Here is a 24,742-nt window from a genome sequence, read left to right on the forward strand (position 1 = left end):
AGCAATCATTTACTGGTTTTAAGTTTGTCAAGAGAGGAAAAAAGTTAATGAGAAAGCCTCACTATTAGAAAATACAACTAAAGAAAGCAAGGAAGTCAGAAACTTTACTATCCAGTCCCTTCATATTGTTACTACTTTGTGAAGAGATACTCTTTTTTAGATGGTAACACTTTCTCACACACACACACACACACACACACACAATTCAAGCAGGAATTAACGTGAACATTAGCATGAAGGGGAAAACCAAATGGCAAAATTATATGTGAAGAAGAATCAGGAAAACCCTTAGCTTTGCTATCATCCTATAGAAGCATGTTTTAAACACCACTGAAGAAGCCTCCTGCTAGCTTTCTGAGTCCTTGCCTTTGCTTGCTCAGTAGCAGTTTGTAGATATGGGTGTATTTGGAGTTCTGTATGATTCATTCATACAGTGCTGTGACTGTTTACAAATTATGCCATACAGGAGCTCATAACAATCTCCACTTTACTTAATTTCATTCATGCCTGGTCATAAGTGCCCCATAAATATTTATTAACTATATATCATAACTGGAATAAAGTCCATATTTAAAGATTTTCAGAGAATGGAAATGTAAACATTCAAATACTGGGGACCAAAACCTCTGAAAAAAGACTAAGATAAAGGAACTGACAGATGAAGAAGGGGAGGCTGGAGAAGAATTCATAAGCTTGGGTGCAAAATCCTGTCATTACAATAACTGTCTCAATTCCACTGAGAGTAAATTAAGAGTCTCTATTATATGTTATTCCAAATCTCAAGGAAAGGAATCTGAAGTGGTCTTTGACAGCCTTCTCATATTCATCTACATCCAATCTAATACCTCCTGCAGGTCATCAATAGTATAAAAATATCTAGTTTTTATAAATATTATTCTTTTTTATTCTGAGCATTCTTTTGCCATTATACACAGATTAGTAAAAGTTATTATTTTTATGTATATTCTGATCATATCACTTTCAGTAAGCATTCTTGAATACTTATGTTGATGGAAGATGACTTTATCAGTTATCAAGGCACAGAAGTTATGAAGAAGAATAAGGTAAAGTTCTTGGCATTAAAGAGTTACAATCCCTTGAGTGAGAGATACTTAAATAAATCTTCCAGTACAGGGCCATTAGAGCACTGAGCTCATGGAAAAGGAGCATTCTCTTTCTTAAGTCCCTTTCAGCTGTGTTGAGAGATGCTAGAGTGAGGAAGGCTCAAGGAAGGTTCAAGGAAGGCTTCATGGCAGTGATAGAGCCTGAGCCTGGTCTTAAGGACTGAACAGGGTTTGGGCCAAATGAAGAGTGAGTGTTTGGAAGAGAACAACAAAACCAGAGGTCTCAATTTTTACACAGGTATGAAAAATTCATAGTTTGTATCTTCAGAAACTGTACTGTTGCCTTTTGTATTAGATCTAATTTCCTAGTAATGGCTTTCTACTGCATGACTTTTTTTCCTTTTACCAAAAATTACATTTTCAAGTGATTTTTGCAGTCTGCACTAGCCAAACAAACCTATTTGACTCTAAAAAAGACCATTCTATCACAACCTGCTGTATGAGAAATCTGCCCCTATGGATTATGGATATTAGTCTTCTGTTCCAAAATTCATTTCATAGTACCCAACACTAACCACTTACCCCATTTAAAATTCCATTTCCTTCTGAACTCCTAGTGAGGATTGCACCCAGCACTTATAAATCCAATACTTCCATAAACTCTCAGCAATAACATGTGGATTTTAATTAGTAGCGTTTTTCTTTAAATTTTTTCTATTATTTGAGTTTTTTGTGTATTTTATAGTCTGTTAGTCTTGGTTCCTTAGTTAGAGGATAATCATCAGGAGGACAGGAATCACATCTTTTCACCCCTGCAGGTACCTATAGAAAGGGTTGGCAGCAGGGGAGAGGTTTGAAGTGCATGGGAGCCTGGGAATCAAAAGTAGGCAGATTTAAGTGTAGGATTTGATCTTCAAGGCCCTAGGGAACCAGAGCTTGCATCAAAGGGAGCTTCTGAAGAAGACCTCCTTTTTCTTAGTCATAGACATATAATGTAGTAGATGTTGTTGGCTACTCAGCAACAATGCCTTCCTCACTTATACTCAAAAAAAGCCTGGTTTTACTCATGAATCCTTGTCACCAGATACCATGCAACTCAGGGGAAGATGAACTTATGCCCAGCTATAGGGGAGCTGTTCTTAGTCTAATGCTAAACTAGTCAACCCACTTCACAGTGATTGGTTAAGGAATGAGTACATGACCCAGTTTTGGCCACTGAGAATCAGAGCTGTCTTCATGGGTGTTCAGCCTCTGCAGTCACATAGGCCACACACTTAGAAGAGTTCTGTGCATGGTTTAATGCTCTTACCGTTGCTGTCTTTAAATTTTTATCAAGTTTTGAACAAGGGGCCCACATTTATCTTGCCCTGGGCCCTGCAAATTACGCAGCCAGCCCTGATAAAATTCAAGGTGTTAGTGATGTGAAAAGGTATTTGCCAAGAAGGGCTGATACTAACATCACCACAGGGAGAAAGAACTAAGGTTGTGGATGAGAAGGAACTGGATGGTGAGTCAAGGTAAAGGGAAAGACAAAGACAAGATGAGAGTGATCTCTTGGCATTTGGGACATAGAGTAGAAATTACTACAGAGAAAGTTGTTTCAGACTTTGGCTTTGACACTCTGTGGTACATTTTATGTGGTTCTGTGAATTGTGTGTCTTTTGGGGCCATTTAATTGTATGTCTTTGGGGCCACTCTTCCAGACTACAGAAACAGAAAGGGGCTGCATAAGGTCCATAAAGCAATAAAATTAAAGTCAATGTTTCCGAGTAACAAACTTTATAATGGCTTGAGAAATTAAAATTCTGCATGCAGGGAATGGTTTTGGGAGGTGTTTGAATTTCAGTCTACCTCCTAGTACAGGTTGTGAAGGATTCTTTTGTGTTTCAGCTTGGGACTACAATATCAGATAACTATGTAAATGTTGAGAAGCAGGATTTGTAGCATGTGGGAAACATTCAGGCAAGTTCCTAGATAGCCTTGTCCTGAGGCAGACAGTGAGGTGCTGACAGGCCTTATGTGAATTTCTCTTTGAGAACTGAGCCCTCCAGCTGAGGGTATGCAGGTGCTGGAGGCTGTGATTAGCATTGGCCCTTTGCCTGGCCACAGGTATGATAATATTTGGCAGCAGGGCCATCCCTGTTGTCCTATCCTTGTTTATGTTACTCATTTAACGGAGAAGAAAAGACCTTATGAGGCAACACGTCAGGACAACCATTCCTCCTGACAGGTAATAAAGACCCCTCCTGACAGGTCAGGTTCTGGTTTCATCTCAAGATGGTGGATGTATACAAAGATCAGCCATTTTTGAGATGACAAAAGAGATGGTCAAGAAGCTTCATGTTTTCACATGCTGTTCACTCTGCTAACAAGTGTTTTGCCTCATCCCTATAAGTTTTCTAGACTTAGTTCAGATGTTATCTCTTTTGGGAAGCCATGTATCTCTTCATTGTTATTCTAGATTAGGCACATTTCCTGTGTGTTTTCATAGCAGGGATTGTTTTTGCTGATGTTCTTTGTTTTTAGTCATTGAATCCTTTGCACAGTGTCTGGCACATAATAGGCATTGTGCAAATGTTTATTGAATGAATGAATCAGCTAATCTTTCAGTATTTGCCACATTTTTTTTCTTAGCCAGGTTGATTTTTTTAACTAAGGTAATTATACTCCTTGGCTGGCTAACCCATGCGGACAAGAGATTAAGAAGAATGGGCAAAATATATGCAAGCTCTTTTCTTCTGTCTTCCATAACCCATAATGATGAATCATTTCTAAATTGGAAAGAATATGGATTACTTGTGAGCTACCATTTCTGTCACTAATCTTTGAGATGGCAATTCTCAGAGCTGAAATTAATTGTTGGCTGATGACTGTAATCACCAACAAGTGATGCCAGATAAGAGTCAGCCCAGAGAAGGATAAATGATCCTCATATGTATGTTTCCTTTCATAAAACCCATCCTAACAACTTATGGAGTCCATTGCACTCTTCTTCCTTTCTTTTGCATTGGAAGATAAGAAGCAAGATTCCCAAATGCCTTTTTTCACACCAGTCCTGGCCCATGATACCATGTTCACTGATTTTGAAGGGAGGAACCATGAAGTGAGTTTTCCATAAAACTTAATTCATGTAGTTTGAAAGACTATAATTTTAAGCTCCAAAACATATAATGAATGATACTGATACTGATCTGTGAAACCCCAAAATATGAAAACCACAAGTATAGAGCCATGGTTTCCTTTTATTTATTCAAATTTTTAGTAAGAAGAGTACTCTTTTTAAGTGTCAACCAGTTTTCTAGACCGCCTACATGATAATAGTGATAATCATAGTATCTTTTGATTTGTGGATCAAGAAAAATATATATGTACACAAGGATTTGAGGATTCTTTAAAATTTTTGCTGCAACCCTCCAGTGGTTTGCAGCTGATAAGTTGAAAAACACTAGTGTAGAGGATTTAAAAATGACAGGAACTTCAATATAATCCTCTCTGCCACTCACAAGCCATGATTAATAAGCCACTTAACTTTTCTGAGAAATTTCAAGAGGAATGGCATGGCATATCACCATCCTACTTTACTAAGTTGGATCTACTATGGCAACAAAATGGGAAATAAGAATCAGGATTATAAAAAAAAATGGTTATTTCCCCCCTCCGCCCCCACTTTCATCTCTTCCCTACTCTAAGGATTCTTCCTTTGTTTAGTGGATTGGGGTCTTCTTAGAGTTTCTATGCCAGTCACAGCAAAATGGTTACATAGGCCAGAATGAGGAAGGGACAGTATTTGTCATGTATATTCTTGTCAAACAACATCCGTGTTTCCAGCATATAAAATTTATCAGTATAGCTAAATCTCTATTTCTTAAGACACACATACGTGCACACACACACACACACACAGTTATTTAGGTCAATGAGAAGTGAATCTGTGGTCCTCTGAATTTACCCAGCTTTTGAGGCCAGTATGAAAAGGGATAGGATTTTCTCATTGCAGGAGAATATACCACGTGACCAGGTAATTGAGGTAGTCCGTTATCCCCTGGTTCAAGCACCGCAATGAAATAAGAAGTAACATGGGATGCCTGGATGGCTCCATAGGTTAAGCTTCTGCCTTCCGTTCAGGTCATGAATCCAGGGTCCTGGGATCAAGTTCCACATCAGCTCCTTGCTCAGTGGGGAGCCTGCTTCTCCCTTTGCCTGCCACTCTCCCTGCTTGTGCGCATGCTCTCTCTCTCTTTCTCTCTCACAAATAAATAAATAAAATCTTTAAAAAAGAAAAAGAAATAAGTAACAAATGATGTTACAAGCAAATGAAGGCTAATTTTGTTGATTTCATTTTCACTCTATTTCCAATGGAGATAACTAGATGGTAAAATAAAATAAACTGTTGATGTACCCACTAAGTGGATAATCAGAGGAGTGCTATTCACTTCTCTTGGTGATTAAGAGATCTAGATAGTAATTAATGAAACAAAGCTATTAAAGTAAGACTTGTTCTAAAGAGACAACCATTGTCTTTTTTAAGTGAAATGCCGTTCTCAGCCATTTCCTCCTTTTAGCCTAATACCCTTTATCTACCCCCCTTACCAAGGAGAAGGGGCATTTACATCAGACAAATCAGGACAAAATCCAGATTGTTTCTAAGCTGAAAGGAATATGTATACATCTCTTGTTGTAAGGAAACTGTCCAATATCTTGACCTCATGGGGTTATGCACACCGATTAAAGAGTTGTTCCCCAGATTGCAACATGTGCTGCATAAATCATCTTAAAAGCTTTACTAGCTTCTTGACTCCACACCCAAATCCTAAACCACACTCAGTTTTCTTCTCTTTTTGTTCCTTCTTATTTTATTTTGATTTTCTATCTTTTTTTTTCTTATCTCTTTCTCTTTTCCTCTCTCCTCCATCTTCATCCTATTGAGGTCCAGGGAAGAAGAATAAGAGATAACCCACAATGTTGGAAAGGAACTTTTAACTCATAAGGATTTGGGGATTCATTTCAGTCAGAGAAGGAATGTGGTCAAATCTGCATTGCAAAAGATTATTATGCCTGCAGTAAGGACAGGAGATTTAGCATGGCTTACTGTCAGACGTGAGCAGTTTATTTCAGAAGTAGAATTGAGTTGGTATGGTAATTAATTGTCATGGAGGGGATTAATGGATTTCTAGATTTCAGACTTGGACAACTGAGTAGATGGTGGTGTCACTTCCTGTGATAGGGACCAGTGCCGGAAAATAACGGTTTGAAGAGGAAGATGAAAAACATTAGACTTAAAGAAATTTGGGATGCCCGGCTGGCTCAGTTGGTAGAGCATGTGACTCTTGATCGTGGGGTGAGTTTGAACCCCATGTCAGGCACAGAGTTTACTTAAAAAAAAAAGAAGAAGAAGAACTTTTGTTAATTAAAATGCTTGAAGTTGGGGGGGAGGCAGCATCATCCTAAATATCAGTTTTTTACTACAGTGAAGTTATTGAGGGATTTTAGATTAAATCATTTACACACTGCAAATCCTGTAAGCTGCTAGCAAATAAAAAAGTAACAATTACTGAGTGTTTTCAGTGTGCCAGGTATTGTTCTAAGCACTCTTATTAATATAAATTACTCATTTAATCTTCTTAACGACCCTATGAAGTAGGTACTATTTTCATTTCCAGTTTACAGCCAAGTAAACTGAGGTACATCTAGGTTAATTAACTTCCCCAAAGTTAGACAGTTAATAAGTGGATAAAGGCAACATCATAAATCAAGCAGTGTAGTTCCAGAGTCTATAGTCTTAACCATTATGTTATTCTATCTCACAAATAAATTCATTCTTTTTGCAATTTTTGTGTATCCTTTTTGCATTTCTTCAAAAAATGACATGTTTAGGAAAAAAATCAATTTAACTGATGATTTGGAGTTTTGGAAGTTCTGGTTAATTGAGGTTTAGTCAGTCAGTTCTAGAAGGGTAGTGCCAAATTACAAGGAGCCATGGAGCTATGAATCTACTTTGGAGCCCCTTGTAAACTTGCAAAATACATCTAATCGCAGAAAAATGCAAGGATTGGCAGAATTTCAAGTTCCTGCCCTTTTGAGTTTAAAACCTTGACTGTTGTCAGGTGTGAGCTGCTATTTGTCATAGATTTTTTTGGCTGAGACAGAGGCCTTGACGTTGCAGACCTGGGCCAGGCAGACCTTCATTGAAGAAAAGCAGCATTAAACATTTTCCTACTATTAACCCCACCAACCCTTGCTTGCATCAGAGCCAGATCAAACTTGTACATGTAGGTCTTTGAAAGTTGATTTTGAACTTCTAATTAACCATTCTCTTGAAATTTTGAGATTCTAATTATTGTTTGGTGGAGCACTAATACTATAAAGTACCAAAGCCAAAAGGAAAATCTGCTATATGCTTAGAGATTTGTCTGGAATTTTTTTTTATTCCAACTGCATCTGTAATTATGATTTTTCTTGCACTCATGTTCTACTAAGGCAAAACTGATCAAACCATGAGAATAAATAAAACTATGCATGTTTCCAGGACTGAACACTCTTTAAGAATAGGAATGCATTGTAATTATACAGTCAGCTGTTAGCACCCAGATGAGCTTCACACATACATTTGATTCCATTCACTGAGATAAGGTGTATTTAGAAGGTCAAGTTCAGGAAAGGATCATTTGCTAGGTATTTATATATATTATGTCTAGTCCTCACACAACTCTGCAATGCATAATTAGCATAATTATTTTCCTCATCTTGTTCATTAATGAATTGAGGCTTAACAAGTATAGGTCTCTTTTTTTTTCTTTTTTTTTTTCTTTTTTTTTTTTATTCTTATGTTAATCCCCATACATTACATCATTAGTTTTAGATGAAGTGTTCCATGATTCATTGTTTGTGCACAACACCCAGTGCTCCATGCAGAATGTGCCCTCCTCAATACCCACCACCAGGCTAACCCATCCTCCCACCCCCCTCCCCTCTAGAACCCTGTTTGTTTTTCAGAGTCCATCGTCTCTCATGGTTCGTCTACCCCTCCGATTTCCCCCGCTTCATTCTTCCCCTCCCGCTACCTTCTTCTTCTTCTTCTTTTTTTTTTTTTCTTAACATATATTGCATTATTTGTTTCAGAGGTACAGATCTGAGATTCAACAGTCTTGCACAATTCACAGCGCTTACCAGAGCACATACCCTCCCCAGTGTCTATCACCCAGTCACCCCATCCCTCCCACCCCACCCCCCACTCCAACAACCCTCAGTTTGATTCCTGCAATTAAGAATTCCTCATATCAGTGAGATCATATGATACATGTCTTTTTCTTTTTGACTTATTTCACTCAACATACTACCCTCCAGTTCCATCCACGTCGTTGCAAATGGCAAGATCTCATTCCTTTTGATGGCTGCATAATATCATCAAAAAGGAGAATTACAGACCAATATCCCTGATGAACATGGTATATATAGGTCTCTTGTTGAAGGTCTTTCCACGGGTAAGCAGGAAAACCAAGATTTGAATTCTGATATGACTATGCTATCAAAGCCCATTTTCTGTAAAAGCATATGACCTCCTCTTCCTCTTTTCACAGGTAAGAACAGAGTTTCACCACATTTCCTATTCCCAGATATCCCAGGATAGACACTCGACTAGACCTCTCATAAAATATGAGAGATTCTGCCTACATTAAAACAGTCTATTTTAATACATTACTAGGCTTACTAGAATGTAAGGGAATAGGAGGAAAAAAGAAATAAGCTGAAATTTAATAGAGTAAGTAACACAAACAGGGAAAGTATCCCTGGGTCAAATGACAATATCAGTGCATGAGAAAGCCTAAGGTCTGCATCATAGTTGGGGATAGGAATTTGATGGGTACCAAAGAGGTTTTATCTTGGTCTACTCCTAGTTCTGAAGGAAGCAAAAGTGTCCCTAATTTAGACCCCAGTATATGCTGAGATCAAGTTCAACAAAATGAACTCAAATTCAAATTCAAAATTTGAATTCATATGAATTCAAATAAATAAATATATACTTATTTAAATAAATGGATAAAATCAAGTACACAGGGCACAAGCCACTAGGGAAAGTCAACAGAAAAGAGAAACAAGAGAATAATAAGCCTTATTTGTGGGGTTAAAATGGAGGAAGGGCACTATTTTCAAGTAATGAAAACGGATTAAAAATACTCATGTACTTTCCCTCCTCCATGGAACTCCACTAAGATAATAAAAAAGAGGGGTTTTGTTCTGTTTTGTTTTGTTTTTCAGACATACACTCATAGGAATAAAGAATGAAAAAGGAAATAATAGGAACCTGGAGAGCAGATGACCATCTGTTACTGTCTTAGTAGACCTGGGGGAAAAAAAAAATATCCCAAGCCAATACTGGCAGGCATATCTCTTGCCAGAGAGGGATACATCAGACCCATATGCCATAGAATTGTCAACCCACACACCTAAGACTCTTCATTTCATTTATCATTTCTTTTAATTCATTTTCCTTTCTTTTCTCCATTTCTACATCTATCTTGAAAACAGTAACACTTAAATTCGTTTGCCTTTCAATCTGCCTTAAAAATCTTACCTTTCTACTTTACCAATCTAATAAAATCTCAACCCTGGATATATTCTACAGAGAACTTTATCCAACACTGGACCTAAATAAACAGGTCTGCTCATGATTGTCCTGAATCATAGCAGTTTGGCTTCCTGTAAATTTATGATCACCAAACTCAAATGGACCCATTATAATCCTGCTGTATTTCTCAGGTCAGCTTGCTCTACCTTTCCAACTACTCTTTCAAACTTCTCCGTCCTCAAACCTCTATCCATCTTACCTTTACCTCCCCTCTTAATCTCAGCAACAAACCTTAAACTCTAGCTACCAACTGCTATTTTTGAACTGTTCATTGCCGTCAACATTTAAGCACCCTAAAATACCCCTCATCTTAAAAAAACAAAAGGAAACTCCAGCTACCTCATTCCTTCAGTTTACCACCCATTTCTCTTCAACCCTTTTGGAACAAAGTCTTGAAAATTGTTTCTGTTTAGTCATCCCCATTTTCTTAGCTCCAATCCCTGTCAGAACCTTTCTAGTCTGGTTGCAATCTGACCCATGGTCACCAGTGGCCTTTTTGCTGCCAGATGTAAAAAGGTGATTTTATTAAACTTTTTGTTTTGAAATGATTTTCGATTTAGAGAAAAGTTGCAAGTATAATACAGAGTTCTCATATGACCTTTATCCAGCTTCCCTGAATGTTGACATCTTGTATAACCTTAGCACAATTACAGAAACTAAGGAATTAACAGTAATACAGTTCTATTAAATAAACTGTCAGCTCTCTTTGGAGTCCACCAGGTTTTCACTAATTTCCTTGTTCTATTCTAGGTTTCAGTCTATGATTGACCCATTACATTTAGTTGTTGTATCTCAGTCTTCTTACATCTGTCATTTCCTCAGTCTTTCCATGCCTTTTATGAGCTTGACACTTTGAAGAGTACTGGTTAATTAGTTTGATGAACATCTTTCAGCTTGGTATTCTCTGATGTTTTCTCATGAGTAAAGTGAGGATGTGCATTTTGGACAAGATTACCACAGCAGTGATGCAGTTGCTTAGTGCTTCAGATCTGTGGTACATAATGTCAATATGTCCTATTATTGGTGAGATTAACCTGGATCACTTGATTATGGAGCTCTCTAATGTGATGTTACCATGTTTCCCTTTGGAATTAATAAATATGTTGGAAAGATAGTTTGCAATTATGCAAATATCCTGGTTTTTTTCAACCCTTTGTCCACTAATTTTAGCAGCCATCAGTGGATCTTACCTGAAGAAATTATTACTCTGGTATTCCAATGCTGATTTTCTATTTTCCTTACTCCTTAGAAGTTATTATTTGGGAATTATCTGTAATGAGGAACTGTCCTTTTTCTTCCCATTATTAATTTTATTGCACAAGTATTTTAGCTCTGGTCGTTTGGAGCTCTTTCAGGCTGGCTCCTATGTCCTTTTGACATGGTTCTGTCTTCTTGTGAGCACTTTCTTGGTTTCTGGTATCACAAAATGTTGGTTTTTCCCTACCTATATTAGTCTGGATCCTCCAGACATAATCTATATAACTAACAATAACTATAACAAATATAAATATAAATAAATACATATTATAAGGCAATAGTTCATGCAGTTGTAATTGAGGCTGAGAATTCCAAAACCTGCATTTGGCAAGCTGGAGACCCAGAAAAGTAGTTGGCATAGTTCCAGTCCAAGTACAAAGACCCGAGAACTAGGAAAACCAATGGTTTAACTTCTACTCTGATGCCAAAGACAAAAGGATTGATGTCCCAGCTTGAAGACTGTCAGTCAGAGAGAGAGAATTCTCCCTTATTCAGGCCTTCAACTTACTGAATGAGGCCCACCCATAGTAGGGAGGGCAATTTGCTTTACTCAGCCTACTGATTCGAGTGTTAGTCTCTTCCAGAAACACCCTCACAGACATACTCGGAATAATGTTTAACCAAATAGTTAAACCAAATGTTTAACTGGGTACTCTGTGGCCCAGTCAAATTGACAATAAAAATTAACCATCACAAGTCCACCTCTTGTCAACTTGGCACCATACACATCTTAAACCATACTTAATTGCCATTTATAGAAAATAACGAAGTCATGGTTTTGCCTAACATGATACAACTTTCCTGACTACAACTGAAAACACACTAAGCACTTCACCATGAGAGTAGCTACAGTTTTGAGTGATGTTTGCTCTTCTCAGTATCCCATAAATACTATGATGTAAAATTAACAATACTTAAATGCTATGATATAAAGTTGATGCATCTTATGTTACAAGATAAGGGAGAAGGGGATGGAGGAAAACAAAGATACTTGCATACAAATATATTCATAAAAAATAAGGAGGAAACACTCCTGACAGTTATATTCCTTGTTACTGTAATTTGTCATGTGGCCATAGTTGGTATTTATAACCACCTTCTTCTATTACCTATTCTGTATTCCCTTTGCCTTCAGGAAGCAATTCAGCTGGTTATGGTTCCTTACCTGGTGGAATGATTCAGACCTTCATTCTGAATTAGTAGTCCTGCATAGATTGAGTTGTTGTAGTTTTCCATTGACCTTAATCACAGGGCATAGTGTACTAAAGTATGCCCAAAGGGACCTCCTTGTATTCCACACATTCTCTTCCTTACTTCCATTGTGGAGTAGCAGGCCAATTTTCCTTGATAATCAGGATTAATCATCCCAGCCAGCACAGTAATTCCTTTCTTTGCCTATTGATTCGGAAGCATGAGGAATCCAAAGTGGCACGGCAGAAGTTTTAACATCCAGTTCAATGGAATCATTGTTTTATCCCTGGTGGAAGCTTTCTTCCCTTTGGAACTAGGACCTTTAATCTAGCAGAGTGTAAGGTCTCAGGAACAGAAAGTAAAAATGTTGCCAGTGGGTGACTAGGTGTAATATTGAGTGGTGAGACTCCCATTTCCACCCTTTGATTTGTGAACACATGAATCCTGGATATGGAAGAAACAGCACCATATATTGGATGCTGATTAGAACATATGCATCCTTCTAGAGAAACTTGCCCCAGTCCTACAAGATATTACTACCTGGCTTACACTGAAACTGAGTCTTCTAAAGGCCATTCCACTATTCTATCAAACCAGTTACCTTGACTCTGCTGTCCATTATGCAGCCATACCCACCTTGCCTTTCGCAGTTGAATGCTGCCACTTGCCCCCTGCCACCTGGATCCAATTACTTCCACTGTACTTAGGTTTCCCAATTCAGTGACCATAGTTCCCACTGTAAGTTATGGTCTACAGAAATGAGCAATCACAAGGCTCTTCAGGAATTCCAGGACCCCCCTCCCCTCACAAATTTATTTCTTAGAGTTATGGTAAAAGGCATGTCTTCTGGACCTTTCCAGTGTGGATGCGTAGGACCTAAAGGACAAATATACTCTAACAGTCCAATCTCCCTATGTCTTTGAATCCCTTCCTCTTCATTAAACCAAGAAAGGTCTGACATTTCTAAATCACTCACTGAGAACCAGCTTTTTGTCCATGTTTTAACCAACCAAACAGACTGTTGGAGCCCTTCCTAACACTCCTGGATGCAACATTAAATGTAGAATCTCTTCTTACTGAGCCCATCATTCTCTACCTAAATCCTTTTCACACTATATATTCTTCTTCTAAGTGTACAATATGAGTAAGTTATTTCAACCCTCTTTACTTCAGTTTTCTCATCAATAAAATAAAGAAAATGAAAGATTCTATCTTAACAAGGTAGTTTTGAAATTATATGAAATAACATATACATATACATTAACATAAGCATATCATAGACATTCAATAAATGTTTCATATCATTTTACTTATTGTTGTGTTTGTCCCAGACCATAGCTTCATAGTCATCTCTATATGTATAACTCCAAAAATTTATATCTTCAGCTCAGAGACCTCAGGTCTGTTTATTAAAGTTCTAGCTCAGCATCTTTCCCTTGATACCACAAGGGCACATCTCGTCAACATGTCCAAAGCCATTGTCATTATTCTTTTCCCAAACCTCAACCTCTTCCAGGTTTCTTGATCCAGGTATATGGCACCCTTTTCCTACTAGTTTTGCTAGACAGGAATCTAGGAGTTAGTTTTCATGTTTTCTTTCCATTGCTGTCTACATCCAGCCCATTACTCCATCCTGTTTGTCATATCCCTTAAACATTTCATTCATCTATCCACTTATTTTTGTTCCCATGGCCACTGTCCCAAATCAGGCTTTCTCATGGACCATTTTTATATCCTACAAAGTAGTCTACCCACATCCTCTCTTGCTTTCTCCACTTACTCTCTAAAGTGCTGCCAGAGTAATTTTTTTTTTTTTTTACAAAATAACACTTAGTCTGTATACCTCCTTGTTTTAAATCAGAGGTCAACAAAGTTCTTATGTACCATGTAGGATGATAAATGTGTAAGGCTTTGTGTTGCAGCTGCTTAATTCTTCCATTGTAGCAAGGAAGCAGCCATAGCCAGTGTGTAATGAACACAGTTGTATTCCAGTAAAACTTTATTTACAAAAACAGGGTGTGAAACCAATTTGGTTTCTAAAAAATGAGAAATCTGAAACAAGTGGTTATCTGGATGGGATGTTGAAATAATAGACACCAATTGTAAAAGCCACCTAAAATTCTGGCCTGGAAGGTGGAAGGAGAAATATTTAACATTGCTGCCACCTGGTACACCAGGCACGTGTGCTAAAGCCACAGCTTGTGACATGCATGAAGGCACCAAGTCACTAGGGGTTGGGATTAGGGGAAATGTGGGGAATAAAGGTTATAGATGGCTAAAATATATTCAAGAAATAGAGAGAGAGTAGTCCTGAATGCAGCATTTACACTCTGAATGTTTCTTCTACAGAGGTTTCATCAATTATTGAACATTGCAACTTAACAACTATTTATTTTGTGGTTAGTTACATATTTTAATTTTGCTATCAATACTATTAGCTGAAAGGCGCTCAGAAACAAATGTGCATGTTAAAAGATATAGTGCTCGATTGCTTTTTCCTAAGAAAGTTGATAATGACCATGTAACTTACACAAAATGTTTGTCGATGTTCATCATACATCATGGGGACGTAGTGATATCATGAGTAACATGAACCCTGAAGACATTATGCTGTTGAATGAGTGGCAGTGTCCACTTTAAAATGTAGTATTATTAGGGGCACCTGAGTGGCTCAGTCGTTAAGCATCTGACTTCGGCTCAGGTCATGATCCCAGGGTCCTGGGATTGAGCCCAGCATTGGGCTCCCTGCTCAGTGGAGAGTCTGCTTCTCCCTCTACCACTCCCCCTGCTTCTGTTGCCTCTCTCGCTGTGTCTCTCTCTGTCAAATAAATAAATAAAAAGTAAATAAATAAATAAAAGAAAAATAGAAGAAAAACAAAGGAAAAAAAAAAAAACTAAGGCCAAAGGAGGCAGTTTAACAAGTGCAGTTGCAGATTGTGCATTTACATATCACTTTAAGAAGCATGACTTTTTATTTAGATAAAACCACCATGCATCTACATTTTTAAAATAAATTTTCAATTTCAAGTGTTCTTTTCAAGCTCCAAAGTGAGGTAATAGTTCCACTGGAGGTAATAGTTCTTCCACTGGAAGAATCTCTTGGTTCAATGATAGAGTGTCCTTAGATACTTCAAACAGAAAAAAATCAGTTAATTCTAATAATGGTTTGATATTTTTCATTCAGTCTATGGAATCAAAGTAGGGTTTTTAGAAATAAATCTGCCAGAAATGAAACACAAGGTATTACTGTAGATGCTATTGTAAATTACAGTGAAAAATCTAACCCTGACAATAGGATCATTTGATTTTGTGTTAATATGCAAATTTAGATTTTGGTGGAGCACAGCTTAATCTTAAAGAACAGAAATATATTTGCCATTAGTTTTAGAGAACATAAATTCCTTAATTTTTATAAATAATAAAATATAAGTTCAATAGAATTTTATTTTAAAATTTCTTAAAAAAAAACAAGCAAGCTCATTAGTCTATCAATGGAAATTTAAACTATTTTTTTCAAAATTTACAATACCTTTATATAAACACAGCGTGAAATACAGGTAAATGTACGATTAAATGAAATACCAAGTCTTTGAAATACAACTGGTATTGATGACAAGAAATGAAACCTTCAGCATGGCAGTTCAAAATTTTGTAATCAAAATTTCTTCTTTGGTGCCTATTATCAACCATACTTTAGAAATGTTTAAGATGATTATTCTATAGTAATATTGAACTGTTTTGTAAATGAGTTTCTGAATTTTTATTCTATTTTTTCTAATCAGTTAGAATTCATTAATCAAGATAGTCAATAAATGGACCTCTGCCCCCATGTATGAAGAACTAACTACTATAGGAATTGTCCTTTGATCAGAAATAAAAGAAATCCAGAATAACATATATATGGAACAATGTTTTTCGACACTGGGCAACAAATACTAAAGGCCTATGAACCCGGCAAGAAACAAACAAGGAAAGAGAAAAATGAGGCCTACAGTTGCCTGAGGTTACTAATATGAGGCAATTTCCATGATTCAGCATAGGGAGGGAGAATTCAAATAGAATCCAGTGGTTTTTCTGAGTTGAAGATAAAGTAATCAGAGTTTGGGGAGACTGAAGTGACTAGAGTTTGTGGGGCAGAATATTTGAGGTGAAGTTGTTGCACAGAAAAAGAACTCTGTGTATCTGTACAAGAGTTTCTTTAAACCTTTGTCTTATTTTACATGCATGAGGTAAAACTACACAAGGGTGGGGAAACCAGTAGGTTAAATAATTCAAGCAATTCACACAGGATTGGGAATAGTTTGCATTCCTACTAGCCAGAGTGGAGAGACCTTGTAATACATAAGGCAACATGTAGAGATATTAAAATGGTTTTCTCTCAGTTTTAGGAATAAATTAGCCTTATACTAAAACCTGCTGTGAAGCCAGTCTAACAAAGAGTACTAGCAAGCCTCAAAGGGATCACACTGATTGCAAGTAATTTAATTGCGTGCCCAAATATAGTCCAACATCTTCAAAGAACACAACAAAATTCAATAACCAGGTATGTTCAAATTAGCAATGTCAAGCATCCAAATGAAAATTACCAGATATGCAATGAAGTAAGAAAATATGGCCTAGAAATATAAGACAAATTAATTAAACAGAACCTGAGTCAGAAACTCAAGGCATGATAGAATTAGCAGACAAGAATGTTAGTTATTCCTAATATGAAGAGGAAAGTTCAAGCATAATGTGGAGAGAAATGAAAAACCTAAAAAACATGCAAATGGTAGTTTTAGAGGTAAAAATACAGTATTTGAAATAAAAAAATTCTGTACCCTGAAAGGGTTAATGGCAGAGTATACACTGCAAAAGACCAAAACAAAACAAAATAAACAAAATAATTAAGTTGAAGAAGTAATAGAAACTATTCAAGTAAAGAATAGAGAGAAAAATACTGAAAAATTGTAAATCAGTGGTATATTGGACAGCATCAATTGGCTAACATACCTATAATTAGAGTCCCAGAAAAAGCAGCAGTTGGGGAAGTATTTAAAGAAATAGTGGGAAAAGGTTTTTGATGAAAACTGCAAATCCACAGATCCAAGAAGCTCAATCAATCTCAAGCAGAATAAACATGAATAAAATCACACTGAGGTGCATTATAATGAAATCTTAAAAGAAGCCAGAGAAAAGAAAAATCATATTACACACAAAGAAACAAGAATAGAGATGATAAGATAAAAATAAGAATCTTTTAAATCTCAGAAGTATTATGTTAAGTGAAAGAAGCCCGGTATTAAAGATTACAGAGTATATGGTTTTATTTATATGAAATTCTAGAAAGGACAAATGTACAGTGGCAGAATTTCAGTGATTGTCAAGGGCCAAGAAGATGGGTAAGAAATTGACTCCAAAGGGCCAAAAGGAGGTTTTAGGGATGAAGAAAATATTCTGTATTTTGATTGTGGTAGTCGTTAATATGCATCACTGCACATAATTGTCAACATGCATCATAACCTGCCCTTAGAATTGGTAAATTTTATTGACTGTAAACTATACTTAGTGAAGCTGATAAAAAAAATAGTTATAAAATGAAGCAAAAATATAAGCTCTTGAAACTATAAAGAATTTCAGTTACAGAAACAGTGTTTCTGATCAATTTAAAGAAAAACATTTAAATTAATTAAATTAATCCCTACAAAAGCAAAGAACAAGTTGAGGATAAACATGCAAACCACAGGATTTGATTTTGAAAATCTGTAATTGGGCTTTCAAAGATGTCTACATTTGTTGATAGAATCATTGATAAAATTCCTATTCTTAGTGGCAAAATTTATATTCTGTTCTGGAATAGAATGAAACTGAGAAGTCATATGATTTTGCAGCATCTAAATTTAGTAAGTAAAATTTTGTAGAATCATAAATGGGGAAAACTTTCTTGATAGGTTTGGTTTACATAAAATGTTTGCCAAAGAAAGGTACCTATGAAAGGAGGAAAAAGACATTAGTCATGAAAATATTTGTTATGAAATAGTCACTCATTTCAATATTTTAAAAATTGGAAGTGAAAATATTCCACATTTAGCAGAAATTACCACATAGCACCACACTTGTGAAGACAGTATTTGTCAATCAAAAATACTATAGTCTCTTGAGAAGAGTAATTAAAGATGCCACAGTTTCAAATTTATTAACCATAAAATTCCACTTTGAAGTGCAGGCAATTTTATGAAAAAGTCTAAAATATTTAGACCACATTGAAACATTCTTCATAAAAATACCAATGATATTTTGTCAGTGAGAAATATGGCCACAAAATTTATTAACATGATTATTTACCAGCGATCATAATTCTGCTTATGTTATTTTCTAATGTTTAGGTAATCAGTAGTTATTGTCCTTTGACACACATGAATTACTCTATTTTTGGTTTTTTAGAATGAATTTTAGTTGTGAAAATAAACTTTTGAATAGGACTATTTTATATTTTATAGATCCACTGATAAAAACAATTCGTTGACCAATAAATAAACATTTCAGTGGCATATAATTTTTATTTTTAGCCCCATTTTAAGCTTAAAATTGCCCCAACTTGGATGAAAAATTACCTGGTCACTCTATTGATATACCAACTTTCGATACATCACTATTTTTGTATATATACAATAATTTGGAACCCAATAAAGTTCTCCATTTAGCTTTAAAAATCTATCTTAAAAAACTATTAAGAAGCTCTGAACTCTGAAGAATCCATGAAGTGAGGTGTCTTGTTAGTCCCAGGTGTTAATTATCTCTGAAGTTTTGGGGGATTGGAAAAGGTTTGCTACCAGCTTCTTGTCCTGTGAGAACATGGTGTGTAATAACAAAAGACAGTATTATTCAGATGGCAAGAACAAGTCTAAGAAGTGATTCTTAGCCCCCAGAAAGATGAGGGAAGGGTGAGGTTTCTGGAATCGGGAGGCTTTTGAAGTGTCAGAGGCTTTGGTTGGGAAAACTTTTGGCAGATGGGTTATTTTTAACACAGACCTTCATTTGTCAGCAAATACTTATTTTTCCAAATTGCTCGACACCAAGAACAATGTGGTTTATGCTGAAGTCTGATTACACAGTACCTGCAGTATGTCATCTCCTGGCTCATATCTGACCCAGTAACGCTCCATCTGTGGCCTCCCCTCTAATTCTTGACCGTCTGCATCCATTACCTAGTTTTTACCTTTATTTTAGATTCATTCTTTGCTTTGCCATTATCAGACAAAACAAAAATGCAGAATAGTGAAGGCTAAATGGAGAGAAAGGAAGGAAGAAAGGCAGAGAGGAAGGGAGGGGGAAGAGAAAGAAAGAGAAGGAAGGAAAGAGAAAGAAAGAAAGAGAGAGAGAGAAAGAAAAAGAAAGAAAGAAAGAAAGAAAGAAAGAAAGAAAGAAAGAAAGAAAGAAAGAAAGAAAGAAAGAAAGAAAGAAAGAAAGAAAGAGGAAAGGAAAAGAAAGAAAAAAAGAAAGAAAAAAGAGAAAGAAAGAAGAGAGGAGAGGAGGGGAGAGAAGGGGAGGGAAAAGGAGAGGAGAAGAGGCGAGGAGAGAGGAAGGAAGAAAGAGAAAAGAAAAGATAAAAGAAAGTGCTGAAAAGTGGGGAGATTTACATAGTGGGCAAAATGAATAAGGATAGAGGATATGACCAAAGGAGTGTGCATGTCCATTTTTAATGGGAAACCCCCTCTCTTTTGACAGTTTTATTGCTTTAGGAGTGCAACCCAGTGGTGGCTGGTTACTAATATCTTGCTTTATAAATAGCAGCTCCTAAATACTCTAGTGGTAAACCTTGGTTCATTTCTCTTGTGTGCTAATAAGGGTATTATTCTTATGCCAACAGATATGATTTTCTAGCACATATGTTTCTGAAAGAAAAAAAAAACCCTACTCATCATGTGAAAATATAACCCATAAATTTGGAGTTTGAATTGGCTGCATATTGCACAGTCTATGCTATACCCACTTCCATTTTAATTATTCTTCTTTACAAATAGAGATAGTAGTCTATGAATGCATTATTAATGTAGAATATTTCCTTTGTTTTTATAGGCTTTGCCAGAGGCCATATTAAATTCAAAGTTTTGGGTTATTTCTGAGTCAGAAACCTCATACATTTGGATAAAAACCAAACTTCCAACATTTAATCTTAACTTAGCAGGATATTTTATACACATTAAATTTTATTCAAAAAGGTCTTAGCTATTTAAAATCTTTCTTACTACTCACATATATAAAGGCTATCATTCTGCTGAAAAATCATTATTAATGATTCATACCTTCTGTCCTGATTGTGTTTGGGGAATAAAGATGTTTGTTTTGTCTATGGCCAAGAATTCTCTTCTTGAAGAAAGAGTACAATGTTTAAAAATTAAAGCCCGTGGTTATTCTAGATGTGCCATATTATCTAAAAGTAAGTGTTTCCTGACCTCCTCAAGGGTTTAAAGACTCACAGAAAAGTAAGATTTTTCTTCTGGAACAAATTCATTCTAACATCCAAGAGTAAGACATAACATGAGATCAGAAAAATCATTGAGAATTACAGCAGGGAGAACCCTTTCATTATCATCAAGCCCCACCACTATCATGTAATAAATGTGGAAATTGTGCCCCAGAGTGATCCAAATGACTTCTTTGGGTCTAGTGTGTAGTCTCTAATGTGGAAATCTTGACTTTTAGTTCAAGGTTCTATCTTCAATGGACTTCTTACTCATGCTCTTCAATGAGCACTTGTCTCCAGTTTTATGGTAGCTTCGTCAGTGTCTTACCTGGTAAACAGGTGCTTGCAATCGTATAACGTTATGAGAAATGAAGAGTAAAAAGAACTAGTCTCAACATGGTTGTCTCCCTTGGTGCAAAAAACCCATGCCATAGAGTCAATAAAAGGTGGATCAACTGAGTCACATATCTGAAGAACAAGGGTAACCTGTTATTACCAAATATCATTTCTTTAGTAAAGCAGAGAACATATATAATTCTCTTGCAATGTACATAATTCCTTTAAGTTGAGATTTTTATATATTGCATCTGTTTTTGTATTTTAATGTGTAGTAGGAAGAGGGTAGAGGAGAACTAAATAAAGGAGGACAACAGAGTACAGAGTAGGAGATATTTTGGAGTCAGTCAGTCCCAGATGAATATTTTAACTTTTCTGCTTCCTATCCATGTGATTTTAGAATGATTACCCAACATTGCCTACATAATTATCATTAGGATTAAATGAAATTATAAATTATGAATGTGAAAACACCTAACAGTCCTTGGCACGTATTAGGAGTTCAGTACTGCTAGTATTTTTCCTATAGTGTACAAAACATAATTTAACCCATAAACCACCAGCCACCTGTTGTTTGTTTGTCAGAGGCCCCATATTAGTCACTCTAGAGAAAAAGAAAAGGATGTCATCCAGCATCACTAATTTTCTGAATATCATGAGCTAAAATAATGTTTAATAATATTTTGTGAAACACAATACGGCTGAATGCTCTTATAGATGGTATATGGTATTTCCAACTTGAGGAAGATTATAATGACATTGTGATCTAGAAAAATTAGGGTCTTGGAATATAATTGTCAATTCAGGGTCATCTTTCAAAGTTAAGAGAGGTAGGGGTGCACTACAGAATAACCCAAGATACATTTTCATTGCCTACTTCCTAAACTTCTCTTTAGTCCAGCTCCTCATTTCTGTTCTGTCACTTCCTTTTAGTTTTAGACATCATTATTTCCTACCTGGATTTTTGCCAAGATGTGAAATTGGTTTTCCTGCCACCACTCTCATCACCTTCCAGTTCATTGTCCATGATCTGTCCAGAGGGATCTTTTAAAAATTTAAACCTGATTCCCTGCCTCTTCTGCTTAAAATGGCCCCTTTATACCTACAGGTTGAAGTCCAAGATTATTCACATGTTATTCAAGATTGTATGTTAATTAGCCCATGTCTACCACAACAGTCTCACTCATCACACTCAAGACTTTTCCAAACATTCCAGTGGTTCCTAGCAGTGGACTTTGTACCCCCCAAAAAAAAAACCAAAACAAAACACTTGAGACTTGAGACTTGAGTCTCTGTACATTTGTGTGCACTATTTCCTCTTCTAGGAATACCTCCCACCACCACCTCCCTTTATTTCAGGTTGATTAACTTCTGATGATCTTTCAAATACTTGGTCAAGTATTATTTTTTTCTGGCAACTCTTCTTTCACTTTCCCGTTATCATAAGTATATGTTCTACTTATTTCCTCTCAGGATCACATGGGCCTTTTCCACACAGTATTATCATTTAGGCCATGAATTCCTTGGTGTGAGGGAAGTATCTTTATGTCTTCAATACCTCAAAATGTTAGTGTGTGGGTTTATTCACAGTTAGAATTGCTATCATGTGGTCCAAATTGAAAGCTTTATGATTTTCAGGCTTTGGTCAGAATAGGTGGTTACAGCAAGTAAAGTTGTAGTAGGCAACTATGTCAGAAGGTTCTGTTGGCATGGGAAGTAGATGGGGAGACTGAGTCTCCTCCCCTAGCACGATATCCATTCCTTTGTGAAACAGTAAGCTAAGGAAAGGCCGATTGCAAAATGTTAGTTAGAGCTGGAAGGGATTTGAGATCATTCCCCTGTTTTGAGAAGCAGAAATGAAGTGCCAGAGAGTCTTGCCAGCATGATAGGATGGTCAGTGGCAGAGCTTGGTCCAGAACCCAGTTATCTTCCTTCCCAATCCATGTCAAATTCCTGTTTCACTGGTCAGGCTGCAGAGATAGTTCTAACCTGGTAAGTCATGTCACCATGTAGGAAGATTGTCCTGCTTTGATTTGGGACTACTCAACACTTGACAAAAAAATAGCTTCAGGCTGCAAGAAGGCCATTGACTTGCTCTTTCATATTTATTCCACTGGCGTGTTCTCATGAAATGACCTCCTCTTTTCCTCTCATTCCCCTTCCCTGTCTCAAAAAATGAAACTTCCGTCTGACATATGGAAAGATGCCAACATCAGCCAGTGCATATATTAAAGTTTTAAATCAGTTATTGTTCTAGTACACACCCTGGGGTTGAGAAAGAAAGAACATCCAGGACTAACAAACCTGATTGTTCTGGCAAAGTTGCCATTCAATTCATGCTGGCATTTCTGGGCTTTTCTTTTTCTTTAATACTCTAACCTCATTTTTTTTATAAAAAGGTAACAGCTCAAGTGGCAGTTTTTAACATTACTATTTCATTCAATTTCTCCATGAGACTTCTACCTCCTAGTCTCTTGAGGGTTTCCTAGAGGGCACTATGCCCAGAGTTTGCTTATTACTTAATTGTAGAGACAGCTGTCAGTCTGATAGTGAATTCATTAGACCGTGGATTATTCCTCACTTTATGACCCTCTAAGCAAAGGAGAGACTCAGGCTTGGGGCCATGAGCACCTCACAACTTGGCATTCTTAGATTGAGAAAAAGACTAAATCATAACATTTAAGAAACCAAATTACAGCTGTGTATAACAGAGAATTTTAACTTAACTGCTCTGAATTGGATCTATACAAGTATTCTGATTAATACTGCTCTAAAATTCCTATTAAAGTATGATGCACTTTTTTTTTCTAGGCAAGTACTGGAAGTCAGTAAGGATGGTGGCTCTGCCAAGGGGTTGTGCTTTGGCTGGGACTCAGTTGCAGGAGGAGACCGAGACTGTTTCTGCCCTGGCCTCCCTGACGGTAGATGTAGAACAGCCCTTTGCTTCAGAAGATAGCAGGTATGGATCCCACATGGGGGAGTCAAGGTCAGTAACATCCAGGCTCATCATTAGCATTTGTGAACCTCTCTCCAGGCTTTCCTTCACCTGTCTCCTCCACTTTCACCACCTGTCTTCTTCAAAGCCACAGATGCCACAGCAAATGCTGTAGGCCACCAAGAATTCATTTGTTTCATTCTTCATGGGAAACATAGAGCTGCAGCATGTCATTGCAGTTCACAGAGAATTAGAGTGGATGAGATACATAGAGAAATCACTCCTCATTGGATAATTTAAGTGCAGATCATTATGGAAAGAGCTACTTGTGTGTTTTACTTCTTTCCTTAGTTATCTCTGTTTCTCCAGGTATTCTTTTTCCTTCTATCATCATTTTAAAATTACTGATATAACAAAGTGAAAAAAGGAGAGGGGAAGCTGGACATATTACTAGTCAGTTGGATAACCTAAGTACATACAAGCTCCTTCTGTGACTGCCCTTATGGTACAAGGACTAGATAAAGATAGAAGTTGCCTCCAAAGGAGAAAAGAGTGTGTATAAAGGAATGTGTGGACTCTTGAGTCTGATTTTATTCCACTTTATGATAAGAAGATGATTGCAATTAGTCTTCATATGAATATAGCAGTCAGGAAAAGAAAAATAAGGTTAATCTAAGATTGGGTTTGCTTGTTTAAGAAATGTTTGTCGGTTTGTGCATTTTGGTGTTCATCATCCTATCATACAGATAATGCTACATTCAGGATGTTTTTTTTAAGTCTGCTACAATCAAAGCCATCACAAATGTACACATGTATTAACACTGGTGCTTTCTGTGGCTGGCTTCAAAGTCACATTTCCTCAATTTAAAAATGAATCAGGTGAGGCT

General features: G+C 36.6%; 1 protein-coding gene across 1 annotated transcript in view; it reads left to right on the plus strand.

The window, feature by feature from the left end:
* HDAC9 (histone deacetylase 9) overlaps nucleotides 1-24,056 on the plus strand; it is an 899,218-nt gene extending 875,162 nt beyond the window's left edge. Inside the window, exon 27 of the mRNA XM_035020706.1 lies at nucleotides 23,732-24,056. Coding sequence (XP_034876597.1) covers nucleotides 23,732-24,030 — 299 coding nt within the window. The 3' untranslated portion in view covers nucleotides 24,031-24,056. The remainder of the gene's footprint in view (nucleotides 1-23,731) is intronic.
* Nucleotides 24,057-24,742: the final 686 nt, after the last annotated feature.

The sequence above is a fragment of the Mirounga leonina genome, unplaced genomic scaffold, assembly GCF_011800145.1.
Source record: "Mirounga leonina isolate KUSES-001 unplaced genomic scaffold, KU_Mleo_1.0 Mir_174, whole genome shotgun sequence".
Lineage (NCBI taxonomy): Eukaryota > Metazoa > Chordata > Mammalia > Carnivora > Phocidae > Mirounga > Mirounga leonina.